Here is an 18,680-nt window from a genome sequence, read left to right as displayed (position 1 = left end):
CACCACCTCCGCCCCTTGTCCATCCCACTCCCTCTGCCTCCTCTTCTAATGCTACTCCATTTTCATCTTATTTATCATAAAACATCGGACCTGGAATCATCAGACAAACCACAGACAGGACCAGGACTGACTGTGTTTTTAGGTGAATTCAGTCTCATTGAAAACTACACATGTTCCATTCACACTTTGATTGGCGGGTCAGATGTAGTCGCTTCGATGAGTTGCCTCACATATTACCTTTGTATACGGGTGTGTGTTGCTTTACTTTTTTTTTTCTTTTTATTTAGCACAATAGTCTGTGTTCCGGTTCCGGTTTCACGACTGCAATCACTGGAGAGATAGATTTTGTCCTCACTTTAATGCACTGGAGGCAGCACTGTAAATGATCATTGAAGGGTCTGCAAGGTAACCTATAATTACTGCAGATAAAGTGGCAGCTCTGGCATTTCATAAGCATGCCTCCTCAAAGCCGCCTTTGTAAGTTTGACACCAATGATCATTTAGATAGAGGCTCATTACCCAGCATCACAACACTTTAGAAGCTCCCGCTCTATATTTGTGTACTGTGTATTCCTCTGTGTGTGTGTGTGTGTGTGTGTGTGTGTGTGACTTACCAGGAATAAAGCCCTACCTTAATGGCGAGGCTCTTTTGTATCCTACAGAAGAAAATCCAATCAAGACACAAAAAAAAAACCCCTCATTGACTGTTATGGCTGTCTGCCTGCCTTTTTCTTCTAATGAGGCGAACACACCAGATACATTTATTATGTCTCCCGCCGGATAATGCACCTTCCATCGAGGAGCGGCTTTTGTGTGTCAAATGTTGCCGGTGTTAAATTGTGTGTATTGTTTTCGGTAAACGAAGGAGACAAAGCCGTTCTGCTGGGCTAGCATCTTTTATTCTCTGTAGAAGGCAGCGCTCGGGGTGGCACCGGAGTTAGCCATCTCAACTGGCACCGGGCTATTGTCATGTTAAACATGGCACCACACACACACACCGACCGGCGTGTTACTTCTAATTACCTCATTTCAGAGCAGAACAATGGCTGCAAACAGGATCCTATAGATAATTGCTGCGGAATAGAAATATTATCATAAAAACAAAAAACCACGCTGGAGTTGATATTGTAATTTCCATCCTCCATAATTACTGTATGTTGATAGACAGAATGAAAGTGGGTTTTTTTTAAATATTATTATTATTCATCACTAACATATTTTTTGCTCCTGTTCTTCCAACTCCAGGCATCTAAACAGCGAACATGCCCTGGACGACCGGAGCACGGCTCAGTGTCGAGTCCAGATGCAGGTTGTACAGCAGCTGGAAATACAGGTACGTTTCTCCACATGTTCCAACACAGCACGCTACCTGCTACACATGCAGTGTACAGAGTTGAGCGACACCTTGTGGAGAACTTTCTTTTTTTTTTTTTTTTTTTTTTAAATTTATCTGTCACCATGTCCAACAAAGTATGGCAGAGAAAATATGGAAGGCCTTCAGTTGTCATAGAAACAGATTCGTCCACCGTAAAAAAAAACACTGCTGATCCAAGATGATCAGTAACAACAGACGAGGTCAAGTGTAGTACGTTTGACCATTGTGAAAATGTAGTAATAGGCAGGTGGTGTTTAAGGATTAATTGTGATTAATCGTGATTGTCAGTAATCATGATTATTTCATAGGAATCAACATTCCTAAATATGGTCAAAAACATATTGGCTGTATGAGGCTGGATTATTAAGAACAAAAAAAAGTTTTTATTGGTCACTAATCAAAGTGATGAAATGAAATATAGAATGGAAAAAAAGTCCAATAAAATCTGCAAAACTAAACTGAAAAAATAAACTTTGCTTCACAGTGTGTGTGCAAATAACATAGTTTTAAAATTCTATTTATAGTGTCCAAAATTCAGTTTTTTCAGGTTTATTAGCTTATTAATTATTGTAACTTTTTATAAGAACAAAAAAAAATTTAAAGTTGTCAATCATTCTGTCGGAAACTTTATTTCTTAGAGCTCTATAAGTGAGAGTCAGGCCTTATTAAGGCGTCCTTCCTATTTCCAGACATTCAGGACCCGCTGGATTCAACAAAGCCACGAAACAAAGGAATCCTCAGGCCTTACAACCAAAGCCATTATGACTGTTTTAATTGAATTAAGCGTGTAGTGCTTTTTTTTTTTTTTTTTTCCTTTACTATTTTTTTTTTTTTTCCAATTAATAACAAGTGCATCTCTTCCATTCGGCTGTGTTAATTAACTGCACTTTGCACCTGAAGAAAGCTCAAAAGGAGGGAACTATTTTCAGTAGGTGGAGCGTGACCTTATTAAGAAGTCACGCTGGCTAGATAATGAGAACGCTGATTGAGCGCTCTCATTATTACTCAGCAGTGCCGACTACAGTTTCTCTTTTCTTTTGACAACAATCGCGTACATTTATGTGTACGTTTTAAAGCCGGAATCAAACAAAAGTCACAGCCGGAAATGTCGAGTTTCAGCCGTGGAACTTTTTTTTTTTCTTCCTGTGTTTTGTTTCAGCTGCTCCGTACTGTGTGACCAATTACAGCGCTGCACTTACATTGTCCGTCCTTCTCCTTCTCATGTCTTTATTTTGTTTTTACTCCCACCATACCTCTCTCCCCTGATTTTTTTTTTCCTCCCTCCTCTAGAGCGTCACTCGTAATGAGGCCCAGCTCTGTGTGTGTGTGTGTGTGTGTGTGTAAACGCCTACTTCCTCGCCCGTTTCTCTCGGTGCGTTTTGTCCACGTGGGTGTATATGTACGTGTGCATTAAAGGTGTGCAGGGGGGATGAGTCTTTCTCATGGTCCAGTTCCTGTCACTCCCTGTGAATTAGATTGATGATGGGCGAAGACTGGGGCCACTAACTGGACTGGGGAGGCGGGGCGGCCCGGTCTGTTTGGAAGACCTCTTCACCTCTTGGCAGCTGTTGGCTGCGCTCCATCCCCCTAACAGAGTCCACAGGACTTTGAGCAGACACTCAGGACCACCTAATTTATGGCCCGAGTAGCTTGTTACTGTCAGAGTCTGCCTGACCTAAATTCTGCTATTGACAAAAAGATGAAATGCTATTTGTTTAGCCTGACCTGTCTGCACCTCTGTCCCGCCTTCTCCCCCAGTTCCACATATTTTTCCCTCACATCACCAGCAGGAGCTGTTGTCTCCTTCTCACTTGGTTTACATCAAACTATTTCTTGTTTAGTTTTTTTTTTTCTCTCCCTTCTCTTCCCACTGTACCACTAAACTCCCCTCCTCTCCCCTCTTTTACTCCCTTCTTCTCTTCTAATCTACTCTAATGCACTCTCTCCTTGTTGTCTTTTAACAGCTTTCTAAAGAACGTGAGCGTCTCCAGGCCATGATGACCCACTTGCACATGCGGCCCTCAGAACCCAAGTCATCTCCCAAACCAGTGAGTGCATATTGCTCCGTCTGCCGTAAACAGGCTTTTTCGCCACGACGCCCGGACTCTGCGGAGAAAATGGGCAGTTTAAGCACCTGGGCAGTGGTTTAAGTGAGTGACAGACACCAAAAGAGGGGAGAGCGGCAGATTGTAATACTAAGCTCCATCTGTGGCTCATGAGATACCGTGCACCACGAGAGGACAATAGAGTTTGGAAGTGTGTTTGATGGTGGAGCGCCGGCGTCCTTGGCTAAACTGCAGGGCCATTTCGTCGTGATAGATATAATGGCCAAAACAACCTTTGGGCCGCTGATGAGTGTTTGGCTCAGTGGCCGCTGTAGCACTCCGGAACGGAATGAAAGATGACGATATATGTCATTTCACCAACAAACACCATAAAATTACAGCCGAGCGCAGAGGACGGAGCGGTGTTGATGTAAATACACACATGAAATGGGGGAAAAAAATGAAATGAGGTCATTAAGAGTGGAACGGTGTCACATTCTCAATGTTCTTTTACCTGTTACCTTAAGGTGGAAGGATTAGAAGTGAATTTCTTTGAAATTTTACCGACATTATTATCTCTCAGTTTTCTGATATTTGAGAACAAAAACACGGCAGTTTATTAAGAACCTTCTCTGATCATACGTCTCCTTCAGAGCCAATCATCACAGAATGTAGATCAGCAGTCACCAGCTACACCAGAATTGGGCCAGGAATAAAAATCACATTCAATTCTAGTGTTATTTATTTGTTGTTTATACATTTTTAATTTTTAAAATCCAGTTGCGGGCCAGATTTCATATATTTGGCCCGCGAGCCGCCAGTGGATGATCACTCATTTAGATCATTATACCACAGCATAATTATCGCATGACATCAAACTCCTCGCTCTGATTCCATCTCTCTTCTTTTGTCTGTCTGTAGCTTTTTTTTTATAATCTTAGAAAAGAAAAAAAAACCAGCATTGTGGTTCCTTCCTGTCCAATAAGAAAAAAATTACAATCCGTAATCCACGCCTGAATATGAGTGAATGATGCTAATGAAGTATTGCATTACATAAAGCAGACATAAAAGAGCAGCTAATTGCATTTGATGATGAGGGTAAATTATAGACAATTCTTAAATTAACAGTTGAGTCTTTTGGGGGCTGTCAGTGTGTTCTTTGGTTTGTAGTTATACACTGTACAAGTACACGCTAGCATCACAGCTAATAAGAGATACTAGACATAATACAATATTTTTTTAAATTATTTGAGTGAAAGATATCTCGCAGCTAAAGCTGGTGGGATACACTGCACCGTCACGTGTATCACCACATCACATCAGTATTTTTTTAGGCACACTTCATTAAATATTTCTTATTGGCGGTTCCGTGGATTAATGAGAGTCAAAGTTATCACAGCTGCAATATATCGGTCTTCAAAAACCTAATATGTGGATCTCACTCTGCGCCTCTGGCTCTTTTTTACAAACTCCAGAACCATGAGAGTATTTTTTAAGATTTCAGAGAGCAGATTTCTAGTGTTTCCCTCATTAATGTAGAGGAATGTGTTTGAGACTGAGTATTTCTGTCCAAATCTACTGCAGTACACTGATCCACAAGTACTTTTTACATTCACTCTTTTTTTATATATATGTATTATCATTTATATATTTCATTCAATTTAGAGCAGCTGGAAGTGAAACAATTTCATTGTCGCCCATAAAAAAAAAAAAAAATATATTAGGGTTTTCAGTTTTCAGTCATATTAGAGACATTCAGTCCAATGTCCAACTTGAAAACATAAAACATTTATCCTTAATGTGTCCCATCCCTGCCCATAACTGTAACATCTTGTTACAGCTAATGCAACAAATTAGCATCTGGACGCTAATCATCCACTGGTGTCTCTCAAACTTGACATTTTATCCTATTTATTAACACTTCCTACAAATGACCACTAGTGTTGCCTCTGTTCTTCAGCCTCTCTCTCTCCACCTCTCTGTCTCTCTCTCTCTCTCACTTGTAAGGACTTGCAGTGACGGCAGTGTGGTTTGAATGTGTGTAACAATGTCATTACCATTCCACCTAAATTAGCACAGAGACTAAAAGGTCACCGTGGAATTTTCCGGCCAGTGAAAACCTCCAACACAACGTTGAGGAGGCAAAAAGCAAAAAACTTTTAAAAAAAAGACGGTCAAGTGATGGAGATGGAGTGTATTTATATAATAATAATAATCATCAAAGCAGTGATTCAGTAATTTCTGCTCAAGCTCCACAAACTTTCAAACTAACGCAGCGTCAGTTAGCCGCACATGCTTTTCTTAGCTTACTCTTTTCTCATAATCCATCAGGACGACTTTGTGCTGCTGTTTTTTTGGCCGCCAAAGTAACTGGTAGAGGATTGGGACACACATATTGGGGGGGGGCATAGTCTGGGTCCCAACAACAACAACAACAAACAAGGTTACAGCACTTTGTTGTTAGCTCCGTTTTTAAAAAAAAGGATTACGAGCGACTATGGTGGCACAGACACAGAAGGAGGGGAGGCAGGGAGGGGGGGTGATAAATAGAGAGATAAAGAGAGATGGGGCCTGGATAACACGGAGGCTGATCGTTGGATAATCTACAACAGCGTGCTCTAATTAGAATTCTTATGATACAATTTGGTGGTTGTAATTAGTGAAGATAGGCTGGCTGCTCTCCACGAGCCTTGTTAGAGGAAACACAGCTGTGTTAGCCAAGAGGAGAGCAGACACTCGGCTCTGTCGGAGCAACCACAAAATAACCACCACCACCTCCTCCACCTCCTCCTCCCTCTTCCCTACATCCTTCTTCTTTCCCGCCACTCGATTCTGCCTTCCTCTGACGCGCCCATTTTCCCTCCCTTCCAGCTGAACTTGGTGTCCAGCGTCACCATGTCCAAGAACTTGCCCTCGGCGTCGCCCCCAAACTTACCTCAGACGCCCACCACGCCCACTGCTCCGATCACGCCAATGGCCGCCATGCCCCAGGTGCCATCAGTATTAGGGGGCGCCAACGTACCCAGCATGGGAGCGATGCGCAGACGCCACTCGGATAAATACTCCATGCCCCTGTCAGGTAGGACCAACTACTCAGCATTACACACGAATGTCACGTGTTTCTGATTGTGTTTTTAATTCAGAGTACGTTACGACCATGACGTCGCTCACACACACATACGGATTGGACGTCCATTTAAAATGGAGTTCACGCGTCATCATAAGTTGATCTCGACATTTCTCCACTGATTGTCGAAGCTGCAGCTCTGATATTGCACAGATAATGACACGGAGTTGTAATGGTGTTGTATTTTTTTTTTTCATTTTTTGAAACACAAACACAGACATAAACCCACAGACAGCGCCTCAAAGGCTTGTTGGTCTTAACAAATGTGGGATGTCTGGGCGGTTTGTGAACGCAGGCCCCGTGTTTAATCACTCTCTATATAAATAGACAAGAACTTCCTGGTGTGGATAAATATTACATGAATGTTAATTAAGTTCAAATAATGGTGGGGAGAAAAAAAATACAATATTTATCGCGTCAAGACATTCCACGCGCTAGGTTTTTGCATTTTAAACGCTCTGTCTTTGATGTTTATATTTACTCTGTCTGTGTTTAGTGTGAAGACACATAAATTATTCAACTTGAGCCTAACTAACTACACGGATCTCATTTTGCCGATGTATTAGTGTTTAAGATCTCTCACGAGAGAGATTAATTAAAAATGCATTTTGTTAGACATGGAAAATGCCAATTTGATGTATGGCCCCCCCCCCCAACCCCCCCCCTTGTTTTTCCCCCCCCCCCCCCCCTTTTCTTCCTATTAATTTGATGAAACCTTGAGTAAATTCACAACCTAAAGGAATTAAATTTACCAATTATTTCAGGTGGTGACACAGTATTTATTTTTCCAGAGATTGCCCCAAACTACGAGTTTTATAAGAACGCCGATGTCAGACCGCCATTTACTTATGCAACCCTCATAAGACAGGTGAGTGGGAAATAAATTAACTTTGCCTGATTAGATTAAAATTAATTGCTGCATGAATCATAGCAGTACTCCCTCCCCTCACTCGATCCATGTGTGTGTGTGTGTGTGTGTGTGTGTGTCACTGACATGCTCTCGTTAGTAAATCATTATTTGATGTCATCTCATTTCAGGCTATCATGGACTCTGCTGACATGCAGTTAACGCTTAATGAAATCTACAGCTGGTTCACGCGCACGTTTGCCTACTTCAGACGCAATGCTGCAACCTGGAAGGTAACTTTGATGGACCCCGACCCCTATTTTGGCACCACTCTTACCACTATTTCTTTTTGATTTTGTCCCGAAATGATGCGGGTTGGACTTTGAGTGAGTAAAGTAAAAGTTTGGGTATCAAGATTGGATGTCTACCAAACACCAGCTCAAAAGCAGCATATACAAATTATGAAGAAATATATAGACGTTGTCTAGAAAAAAGAGTCAGGAGAAATCGATTACACTGGGAGGGATAGAGTTTGAAATCTTATCAACAGATAAAATCTAATCTTTGAGATCTCACTGCTCCGACATGGTGATCTACTGCAGTGTTTCCCAAACTTTATTGAGCTACGGTACATATATATATATCATCAGGAAAAACCCCATATATAATGTATAATAATCTTCTAGTTTAAATGACCTCATAATTGACTAAAATCTCAGCCTGTTTAGTTGAAGAAAACACAGATATACTGGCAGGAATTGAAGAAAGACACAGACAAAGATCTTTAACTGCTCTGATGCTCTTTGTTTTTTAGTTTTCATACCCACCTGCTGCCACCTAGCAGAAAATTGGATAATTTTCCACGCCACACCTAATGATCTCTCACGCCACACTCACGGTTGGGACTCACTGATCTACTGTACATATACTGTATGTGAAGGTATCATTGAGAAACAGGCCTGTGTTGTTGTTTTAGATAACAGTACATTAACCCTAAGGTAGTGCCATGAGGAACACCATCACAGGGCAAAGGCAAAGGTTCTTTAGAGAGGAGTCCTGGAGTCCAGATCTGTCAGACCAAACATGAAGGGTTAGGGTTAGCAAACTGCAAACTACCGTTCCCCCAGTTCCAAGTTGTCATCATTTTGTAGTTTTCTTTTTCATTAAGGACTAAACGTTTAGTTTTTGTGTTTTTGTAGAGTTTTATCAGCTTTGTCAGAAATGTTTTCATTTCATTGAAATCTCTTTTGGAAAAAGAAAAAAAAAAACAAAAAAACTTCCCTAAATCATGTATTTACTCCACACAGCCATTAGCAGACGTGTCTGCTTCCTTTTGAACACAGCCATTTCTGCCTCTTATTTATTTCTTTCCACTTTTCTGCCTTTTCTGTTTGAAAATGACAGCCGAACGAATTATTCTGCCTCAGATATCGTTTTCTAATTTGGTGCAATTAATAGCCGGGCTCGGCGCGGAGAGGAGTGGGCTCTGACGCACTAATTATACAGCAGCCACTCCATCATCAGCACCTTTTGTTAAGAGAGACACCCCTCCTCCCACTCCACAAACCACCTTCCCTCGCATATCATTGGTTAATTAGAGAGAAATATGGCTGTTTGCCCGTTAACCAGCTCTCCGCTGTGCCAACGAGGCTACGCTAATGACGGATGCACAGAGGCGCGTGTGCGCGCTCGCACAAAGGCATAAACGGTCTAAGGAAGAGGTTAAGGGTGTGTTCACGGGGAGCGTTGGCAGGGAGGACGGCGAGCATCGGCCCGTTATGGAGGGAGCGCTCTTTATTTACCCCACACAATAGGCCTCATTTGTATATCTGTCCCTACAACTTTATTGTCCTGTCTCCCCCACACAAAGATGGCTAAAAAAAATAGTCTTCTCCTGAGCTCATGTTTTAACCCGGAGTGTGTCTGCCCGCTGATAAAGAAAGACCGTCCCGGCGTCGCTGTCTTCCTCTGTTTTATCCCGTGGCCTCTGCACGTCACTCATTAGCCGCCTTTAGCCTTTGTGGCTGCACAGAGAGGACCGCAGGATAAAAAAAAAAACAAAAGCAACCAGCCGCTCATCTGCATGCAAGACGCGTGCGAGCACTAGATTTAGCAAAGTGAATTAATTTGGATTTGGGATGCAAATGAGCACATGGGCATGTGATCGCCAATTCAGCAGGGGACGCAGAAAAAAAAAAATAGATCGGCGTCTTTTGGCGGTTTGTTTCTTCCAGCGGGCGTCTTGTTTCTGCTGCGTAATAACATTATGACATTCTCTCAGGCTTCGCGGCGGTTGTTATGTTTGTTATGTTCACCAAAACAATGTCAACACATAAACACCTGCTTTTTTTTTATTATCTGTTCTTTTTTTATGTTCCACGGTTTCCTGGAGAAAAGTTGCTCTGTTCCTTAGATACAAAAAGAACGCTATCACAGCGACACGAGAGAAATCTGCTCTCAGACGATAACCAAGGTGATCTATTTACAACCGCAGCTCCTCAGCTCCCTTTGTCGGCATTAGACGGATGATCAGCGACGGGGCTTGTCATTTGATTAATGCAGAGAATTGGTGTTTTTTTTTTTTTTTTTAAAGAAAGAATTGAAGAAACGAAATGAAAGGTAGTTTAATATCTCAGCTTGGTCTCATCAGCTCAAAAGAGCCAACCTCACCATCCTCTCTTTTCTCTCTCACCCAGAAGCTTATTAGTTCTAACTATATAGCATGCATAATAAAACTGCTCATTTGCTCATTAATATTAAAATTATCATATTCAGAGCCATGGGCATTAAGATCAATCAAATCCTGGGATTTTCAGGTCAGATGCAAGATCTGCTTATGAGGTTTTTTTTTTTTTTGGATCTTTTTTTTTTTTTTTTTCTTGAAGAAAGCAGCAGTACACTACTACACACCAAGCCATGAGAGAGATGATAAATTTGTGAAGCCAGGATATTAAAGCCAAGGTTATTATTTGTAGAGTCTGATGCACATTTTAATTATGGTCATATTTATATGAAGGGATTTTTTTTTTTTTTTTTTTTTTTGTCCCACAGTTTCTTTTTATTTTGCAATTAATAACCGAGCGTGCTTGGTTTATTGTCCAAAAGATATTACCCTGCTTTATTTAGTCGGAACACGGTGATACATTTCAGGGAAAAGGTGACTTATAAGCCCACGTAAGACACAGTATGGAGGAGATTTGGACATAAAGATGTCAGATACAGTAGAGTTTAATCCTCTCTGGTCATGCACACACACACACACACACTGATGACTGTCTTCTTTCTTGGCGTACTGTCGTCTTTAAAGCGACGTGTCCATTAAGGGCAACGCGTTGCTGGAGCAGAAAGGGTTACTGACATCACCATTATCAAGGCCGGCATTACCACTTCTGTCACCACCATAAGCCATTCGCTATGCTGATTACCTCCTTTTAGCCTACTTACTCTGATTGATATGTACTGTGTGCAAGACTTGTAAGAGCATTCGCTCTCACTCAATTTTTACTAATTAAATCAATGGTGTGTGAATGTTAAGAATTTCTCCAAAATGCGAGAAAGAAGGTGGTGGAAGAAAGAAAGAAAAAAAAATCTATTTCCCGGCCTTGAGTGAATATGATTCATTTTCACTCCTGACCTGTGCTTTATCTCTCTCTCTCTCTCTTTCTCTCTCTCTCTCTTTACCTCTCTGTTTGCAGAATGCCGTTCGTCACAACCTCAGTCTCCACAAATGCTTCGTCCGCGTGGAGAACGTGAAGGGAGCCGTGTGGACGGTGGACGAGGTGGAGTACCAGAAGCGCAGGTCACAAAAGATCACAGGGTAGGGATTCTGTCAAAATTCTGGATCTGGAAAATCGGAGCCAATCAGAAACAGGAACTCTTTCTCGCTCTGTGTTTTTGGTCTCTGTCATTTAGACTTTTTAGAGTTTCTACTCCAACTTTTGACACTTTTTCAACCACACGACACTATGTGGTCAATATATCGTCGTGCCTGCAGTTTTTGCAGTGTATCGCAATATATCGTATCGTAGCATCTGTATCGTGATACGTATCGTATCGCCAGATTCTTACCAATACACAGCCCTACTGTTTTTAGACCTAACCTCTAACCTCAAATGTATCATTGAAACCTCCCAGTATTTTACTTATAGTTAATAATTTTCAAGTCATACTGTTGCACTTTAGCGGCGTCTTGCTAGTGTCATCTTTAGTGTCTGTTACCAAGAACTCAGCTTGAGACTTAAGAGACCTAAGATTCTTTGGCTTATTAAATTACCTCTATTATTATTATTATATGCTTTTTCCTCCATTTTTTGGAGATATTTTAAGATCATCATCTAATGCTCTCCCTCTCTCTCCCTTGTTGTTCTCAGAAGCCCATCACTTGTCAAGAACCTTCCCTCCAGTCTGGGTTACGGAACTGCACTAAACGCCAGCTTACAGGTACAAACCAAAGGCTTCCTATAGGCTGCTGCTCACCCACTCTTCACGTCTTCACAGTTCATCTGTGTGACAGGCCTGACTGACTGAGTGAGCTGTCAGTGACTGCGGCTGCTGTCTGTACTCAGACTATAAGTTTGTACTCGCACTTGTAACTCCAACCAAACACGTCCATGTCAACTTTATTCTCTCTTCAACCCATATTTGCCTCCCCCTCTCTCTCTCCCACTCTCTCTCTCTCTCTCTCTTCTATTGTGTGTACATGCATCCCTCCCTCGCCTTCCTGTCCACTGTCAGACTCACAAGGCCACCCTGTGGTCAACTCAGGAAGCATCTCTGGACTCTCCCTTTCCCTTTCGTTGGGTGGTGGCAGCCGCCCCCGCTCCCCCGCCCTCCAGATTGATAGTGGCATGTGCAAATGCAAGGGCATGTGCATTAATATTTATCCAAGCTGTCATAGATGATTTGGCTTCACAGTGGAAGGCGGCGAGGTGCTCATGGCAAAAAACTTTAAAAATTTAATCACTTTATATAAGTTTAATGCGCGGCAGGCGAAAGTGTCAGGAATTATTTTGCGGTAAAGTTTTTTTTGGGGGGAGGACTTCTTTCTTTTTTTTTTTTTTTTTAATAGCCACACAACACAAGGGCATGTGAATGGCAGCTGGGGGGTGGGGGTCGGGGGGTAGTTGGAGCAGTTGTCAGCAAGGTGTCACCAGGTGAAAAATAGCCTGCAACGGAATAGAAAAGTTGCTGGTGAGTGAGTGTGTGTTTTATAATTACTGTGTTAGGTCTTTGAATGTCAAACTCTACGTTGTCCACCCTCCCCTGCCTCCCCCCACAACTCACCCCTTTCCTCTTTCACATCACCCAAGCCTTGTTACCCCCCCTGTAAATGTCTCTTCTCCATCTCTCAACCGGCAGTTTTAAAAGTTTGAAATTTTGCCCCTCGCAGGCGGCTCTGGCCGAGACCTCCCTGCCTCTGCTGGGGACCCCGGGCCTCATGAACAGCGGCTCCACGGGCCCGATGGGCGGGAGCTGCCACGGCCTCCTGGGTGGAGATCCGTCTGGTCTGACAGGCGGCAGTCCGCCCGGACTCTTAGGAGGCAGCCCCCCAGGCACGCTGAGCGGCAGCCCGCCGTCCCTGTTGCAGTCTGCCCACGAGGAGCTCAACGGCACGCTTGACCACCTGGACACCAACGGACACAGCAGCCCTGGATACTCCCCACCTGTACACATGTGAGTACCCCGCACCCCACGCCTCCAGCAGCAGTGTGTTTGTGTGTGAGCCTGTGATGTAAACACCGCAGCTCAACACGAGCCACGACTGTACGAGCGAAGTCCATGAAACTTCAAGTTAAACACAGGTGTTTTTAAAGGAATCGTTCAAAAATTGACCGTCAGAGAATTTTTAGTTATTGTTTTTGACCTTTTCCTCAGCATTTCTGAACTCACTAAATTATTTGATGTCCTTTTCGCACACAGAAGCCACATTCATTCCATAGAACTGAAACAAATACCAAGGTCCAGATCATTAACCTCCAATAAATTCCGATAACGTTCGTCTGTGTTCTAGTTTTGGTCAAATATCAGCCGGTGGATGTTTGAGGGTTCGTTTTCAATAAGATTCAGTTAGATATTATACTGAATGTGTAACAGTGTCAGCTTTACTGGAGATGGTTCTCTACCAGGACTTAGCTTTAGCTGCTAACCGCTAAAAGGTTCATTTCTCCAAAAATCTTCTAGAATTCCTCTTACTGTGACGATCAAAAATTCTATGTTAACTGTGACATAAATGATCCCAACGTAGTGTCTCAATGTGGGGCTGGTGTTCTTTGGGTTGAGGGTCTCTCCATTTTATACACCAAAACCTGGCAACAACATTGTGGAAAATTGAGTTTCTTAACTACTAAATTAGAAATGCACTTCATCCATTCGTCCATGTAGTTTTCTTTTTATATCTCTAAAATCAATGAAGTAATCCATGTCACATCTACAGTTTTGACACATTTCAATTGAAACCTATTCACGATTTGGTCAGAGATTTCTAATTCACCAAGAATTCATGTTCTCATAGTGGAAATGCCAGCCTTGATTACAGCACACCTGAGCTGTCCTCTGGCTTTGTCCCCGCTGCAGAACACGGTGCCTCAAGTGCCTCTTAAAAAGCCCAGAAAAGGTTAAGTGCGACGGACGTACACTGATTCACACATCACGCGTTTTTTTTTTGTTATGTGTGACCAGCTCTTATTGGAGGAAACGAGCACACATTTGGATCGCCACACCTCTCCCTCTCCTGCTCCGACTTCTTCACTCTCCATCCTTGTGGCCCTTTGTTGGTTTAATTGCCTAATATTTAACCTGCAGCTGCAGTGTTCCCTCCACTCTGCTGTGACCTCAGGGCACGGCTCCATTTCTGACATGGTTCAGATTCTTTAACTTTTTTTTTTTTTTTTTAGCGATGCTGCAGTTGATTTCGGAGACGTTAGGGTCATTCCAGAGGTCGACTAATGGACTGATGGAGCAGAATTTAAAGTTTAATTTAGGAGCTTTAAGAAAGTTTAAGAAAAAGGAAAATTTTCTTTCAATATTCATTTCACTCATTTCACTTTTTAAGAATAGAAACACCAACACACACACACACACTTCGACACACACACACATTGCAAGACAAACGTGACATCATGCCTCAGTGGAACTCATCCGCTCTTCTATTAAACAAACTGGATAAATGCACTTCAGTGAGTGTTTGTCCAAATCCTCTCCCACATTTACACCTCGCTCCATTCAGACGTGTTTATTCCTCTCAGAAATGGGACGTTAAGTAGAGAAATCTGCCCCGTCTTGACAGAAGCCCCTGCCTCGCTGCTCCCTCAGGTCATTTCACTTTCAGTGCGAGGCCGGCGTCTATTTCCTCTCCTCTACACACTTCACAACAACCTCCAAATGGGAAAAATGTGTTTTTCATGACTATTTTTTTTTTGTTCCAGAATGCACTTGAATAATGGATTTGCTTGTAGCGCTGGTGTGCATCACCTTAAAGGCTCCGTCTTAGAGGGAGACAGCAAAACGATGTCAGTGCAACAATTAGAGAAACACCCCCCAAACCCCCCCCCAAAACATCCAAAGGTTAAAGCTGTCCGCTAACCACAGACCAGATCGCCCCGGGCCACGCTCAGTGGTCTGTGGTGCACACATGTTACATGTTTGTGTGCCGGAAAACAATCTCCACAGAACTAAAAAAAATTCAGAAATTCTGTGTCGAGAAAAAGAGGAAATTATTTTTAATTTTAAAGTCCACAATTCGGGGCCCGAGCCACAATCTGAACCACTGACTGATGAGCAGCTCAGGTCAGTAGATCAGTTGGTAAAGTTACCCCCCAAAAAAATAATTCATTATTAACTCAATGAAGATTTTTAAAAAAAATTTTTCCTAAATGACGTTTATGTTTAAACGGCAATTTAAATTTTTTTTTTCCTTTTTTCGTCGTTAGTTGACCACAGCACTTTGTTGTTGCCTAATGAATCATAGCGAGATGTGTCTGAGATTGACACACCCACCTCACCTCCATCACCCTTGTCTTCCGCCCCCCACCCCCCGACCTCCCTCCACACCTCACCAACCCCTCTGTCCCCCAGCCCACTATTAAAGCCCGTGGACTAATGACCTTATTTGCATCCCTGACATACCTCTGCATGATTGCTGCTGCTAATCTCTGACTGATGTGAGAGCAGGCATCTCCACACACACACACACACACACATACGTGAGCGCCACATATTTATTACACTACCTTGTCCGGCATTTATTCCTGAGTGACTCAATAATGGCAGCTAGCCATTAAGCGCTAAATGGCTCGCCACATATTTTAATAAAGTGTCAGGAAGCTGGGGGTCGGTGGAAACGCTTCCTGCATATTTTCTTTTTTTTTATATTTATTTATTCCTTTATCTTTGAAGCCACACAAACACCTAATGAGCTGCATATTAAAAACACACAGGAATAGAAGATCCATGCTTTGTGTCAGGGACCGTGTCCAAGTGACGCTCCTCCTAATGATCATGAATTAATCTGGGAGAAAAGACGACCCTGATCTGTGTCCAAACAAAGGAAGGAAAGAAGGGGAAAAAAACACTCTTGTTGTTTGTCCAGGTTTGATTTTAGTCTGATCTGTGTCCAAACAAAGGAAGGAAAAAAAAAAAACACTCTTGTTCTTTGTCCAGGTTTGATTTTAGTCAACAAACAAGTGCAGTCATCTGTTTTTGTTCAAATTTTTTTTTTTTTTTTTTGCGATCTCATAATAAAATTGTACTTATTAGACCAGATCAGGTTTACTTTGTTTACATCCATTAAGGGAGTGCAAAAAAAAAAAAAGTACTCCGGTTTATTTACATAGACGATCAGTCAGTTGATGATTTTTAAAAATTGTCAACAACATATTAAATCCAATGCAGCCCATAATTCAAATAAATAGTCTTTATGAAGAGATTTTGTAAAGAAACACACACAGGAAGAAGATGAATTTCACAAACATTTTGTATAATTTTATACTTATCAACACCAATGTAAAATGCAGTATTTTACTGTGGTGTTTTAATGTGAATGTGTGACAGCTTTTGTTTTTGTAATTTCTACAAAATAATTTTTAAAATTTTTACAAGGGAAATTTTTCTGCTCAAAATCCATTTCTGCAAAAAAAACCCCTCATAAATTTTACTTCAAGAGATTTTTTTTTTTTTTATCACCAGCCCCGGTCTAAGATTTTGGCGTCAGCCCTTTAACACCTTAAAGACACATTAAACAAACCTTGAGCGTCATAAAACGTCAGGATTTAAAGGGATCCCTGTGATTCTGTTCTGCGCTTCAGCAGAGTGGATGAAAATCAGAGTCTCTAACCTCCGGCTGAGGTGGGTTTTTTTTCACTCTGCCATAAATCTGAGAGGTGCAGAAACAGAAATATTCATCGCGTCCCGCTAAGATCAGCCTCCTCTCTTTACTGCCACCACATCAGAATATTAATTTACAGTATTTGGTTCTGAATATTAAAGTCATCTGTACCTTTTAAAAATTCTTTTCAAATTGAAACCTGCCCCCCCACCCTCGACCTCCCCCTCCCCTTTTTACTCTACCCTTCTTCCCCTGATGAAGGCAGCCCAGGAGAGAGAGAGAGAGAGAGAGAGACGCGTCCTAACGTACTACCACTTGATAAGCCCCCCCGCCCACACCCTCACCCACTCTTCACCCCCCCCCTCTCCATTTTCCTTTTTAAAGTCCAGGGGGATTTTTTGATGCATCCGATGTGTCAGGAATAATTAGGTTTTGTCAGATTTATCATCGTGGCACAAAACCCTCTCCCCGACTCGGCCCCCAGATCATGTTATGCCTTGTTTGTGTGTGACAGCGTTATTATTCTTGTTAGTCGCCCAACAATTTTTTCCCCGTGTTGTGGTGAAGGCAGAGGCGTCCTCGCTCCCCCAGCACCGGCGCCACTTCCTGCCCACTGCTTATTGACAGCGGCCCCAAAGATATTCATCCATTTGGAGTTAAAAACATGTATCATGGTGTCCGAGCGAACTGCCGGGGCTGAAGTTGATTAATAGCAGAACCTAGCTGCCGGTTTTTCCTCTTGAGGAGCGACACGCACAGCCTCTGCATATTAACGAGTGGCTGCGCTTTCTATTAACTAGATAAAAAAGCCTCTCCTCTGCCTTTGCTCCAGGGGCTCAGGGATGAGAAATTCTCCATTATTTATCATGTGGCCTGTTCTCCCCCCCAACCCCCCAACATCATCCCCTCCCCCTCCCTCCTTTTTCATGTATTTCAACCTGGTGTCATCAGTAAACTTTTAAATGCCAAACATGTCTGGAACATCACAGCTTATCGGCCCGAGAGCGCCGGCGTTTCTCCATGCAATTTTCATGCTCTTACTTACAGTGGACGTGAGGCATCGTGTCAAATTAGCGTCTCACAAACAACATGCTTGTTAAGTTGGCAAGATAATGCATGTCGTGTGTTTTTTTTTTTTTTTTTTTTTCACATACAACTAAATATTTATCAGCGTAGCCGTCGAAAACACATTTCTGGAAAAAGAAAAAAAATTGCTATGCTTCCTGAAAATACAATAAAAAAAATGAGAATTTTAAACTTTATTTAATGGGGAAAAGGACAAAAAAATTTTTTACTGACAAAACTTGTGTAAAGACGTGAGGTGGAACCCACTGCTGAATGTGCATCACTTGATAATGAGGCTATTAACACAGCTGCCTTGGCTTAGCTTAGCTTAGCTTAGCCTAGCCTAGCTTAGAAGAAGTCGTAGACCAGAAAGAGAGAAACTGAAGGAAAAAAGAAAATATATCTGTGGACAAATACATGTCAAAGATCAGGACAGAACCCAGCACCTGCAGTTCACTGTCCAGCCTGCAGTCCAGATCTGACCTGTGGCAACATCATCACGTAGTTCAAGACAAACACATGGTCAAAAATTGTCAAAAATTGTACTTGTTCTCAGTTCCTAAATTCATCATTTGTTATTTGGCTTAAATAATAATAATTATATATTTTATAATTAACACCTGCAGCAAGAAAAAAACGATGTTTGTGTTTGAAGTGTTTCTCTCTGTTGTGTCATCAACGTTTGCAATACCACGTTTTACTTTGTGTCTCTAGGGGTTTTCCAGTTTCTTTAAATTTTTCACATGACAAACTTAAGTGGTGAGTTTTTTAATTTAAAAAAATCCAACAAGTGCAGAAATTCATCCGCCCGCACACACACCCAGGCCTAAAGTTCTGTCTCCCCCCCCCGCAGGCCGTCCGTTCACGTCAAGGAGGAGCCGCTGAACATGGACGACGCC

The 18,680-nt window shown here is 42.2% G+C and overlaps 1 protein-coding gene across 6 annotated transcripts in view; it reads left to right on the top strand.

The window, feature by feature from the left end:
- foxp2 (forkhead box P2) overlaps positions 1–18,680 on the top strand; it is a 107,380-nt gene that overhangs the window by 85,032 nt on the left and 3,668 nt on the right. For 4 of the 6 annotated variants that reach the window (XM_025057163.1, XM_025057164.1, XM_008315830.3 and 1 more), the window contains 8 exons: positions 1,246–1,333; positions 3,340–3,423; positions 6,292–6,499; positions 7,312–7,415; positions 7,586–7,687; positions 11,090–11,211; positions 11,765–11,834; positions 12,784–13,067. In XM_025057163.1, the coding sequence (XP_024912931.1) occupies positions 1,246–1,333; positions 3,340–3,423; positions 6,292–6,499; positions 7,312–7,415; positions 7,586–7,687; positions 11,090–11,211; positions 11,765–11,834; positions 12,784–13,067 (1,062 nt within the window). Of the gene's footprint in view, positions 1–1,245; positions 1,334–3,339; positions 3,424–6,291; positions 6,500–7,311; positions 7,416–7,585; positions 7,688–11,089; positions 11,212–11,764; positions 11,835–12,783; positions 13,068–18,495; positions 18,541–18,680 lie in introns of all 6 variants that reach the window. The other 2 variants (XM_025057162.1, XM_008315831.3) reach the window with 2 other exon arrangements.

This window comes from Cynoglossus semilaevis, chromosome 8 (genome assembly GCF_000523025.1).
Source record: "Cynoglossus semilaevis isolate Cse_v1.0 chromosome 8, Cse_v1.0, whole genome shotgun sequence".
In the NCBI taxonomy this organism is placed as follows: Eukaryota; Metazoa; Chordata; class Actinopteri; order Pleuronectiformes; family Cynoglossidae; genus Cynoglossus; species Cynoglossus semilaevis.
The sequence above is the reverse complement of the archived record's forward strand: the minus strand, read 5'-3'. Positions and strand labels throughout refer to the sequence as shown.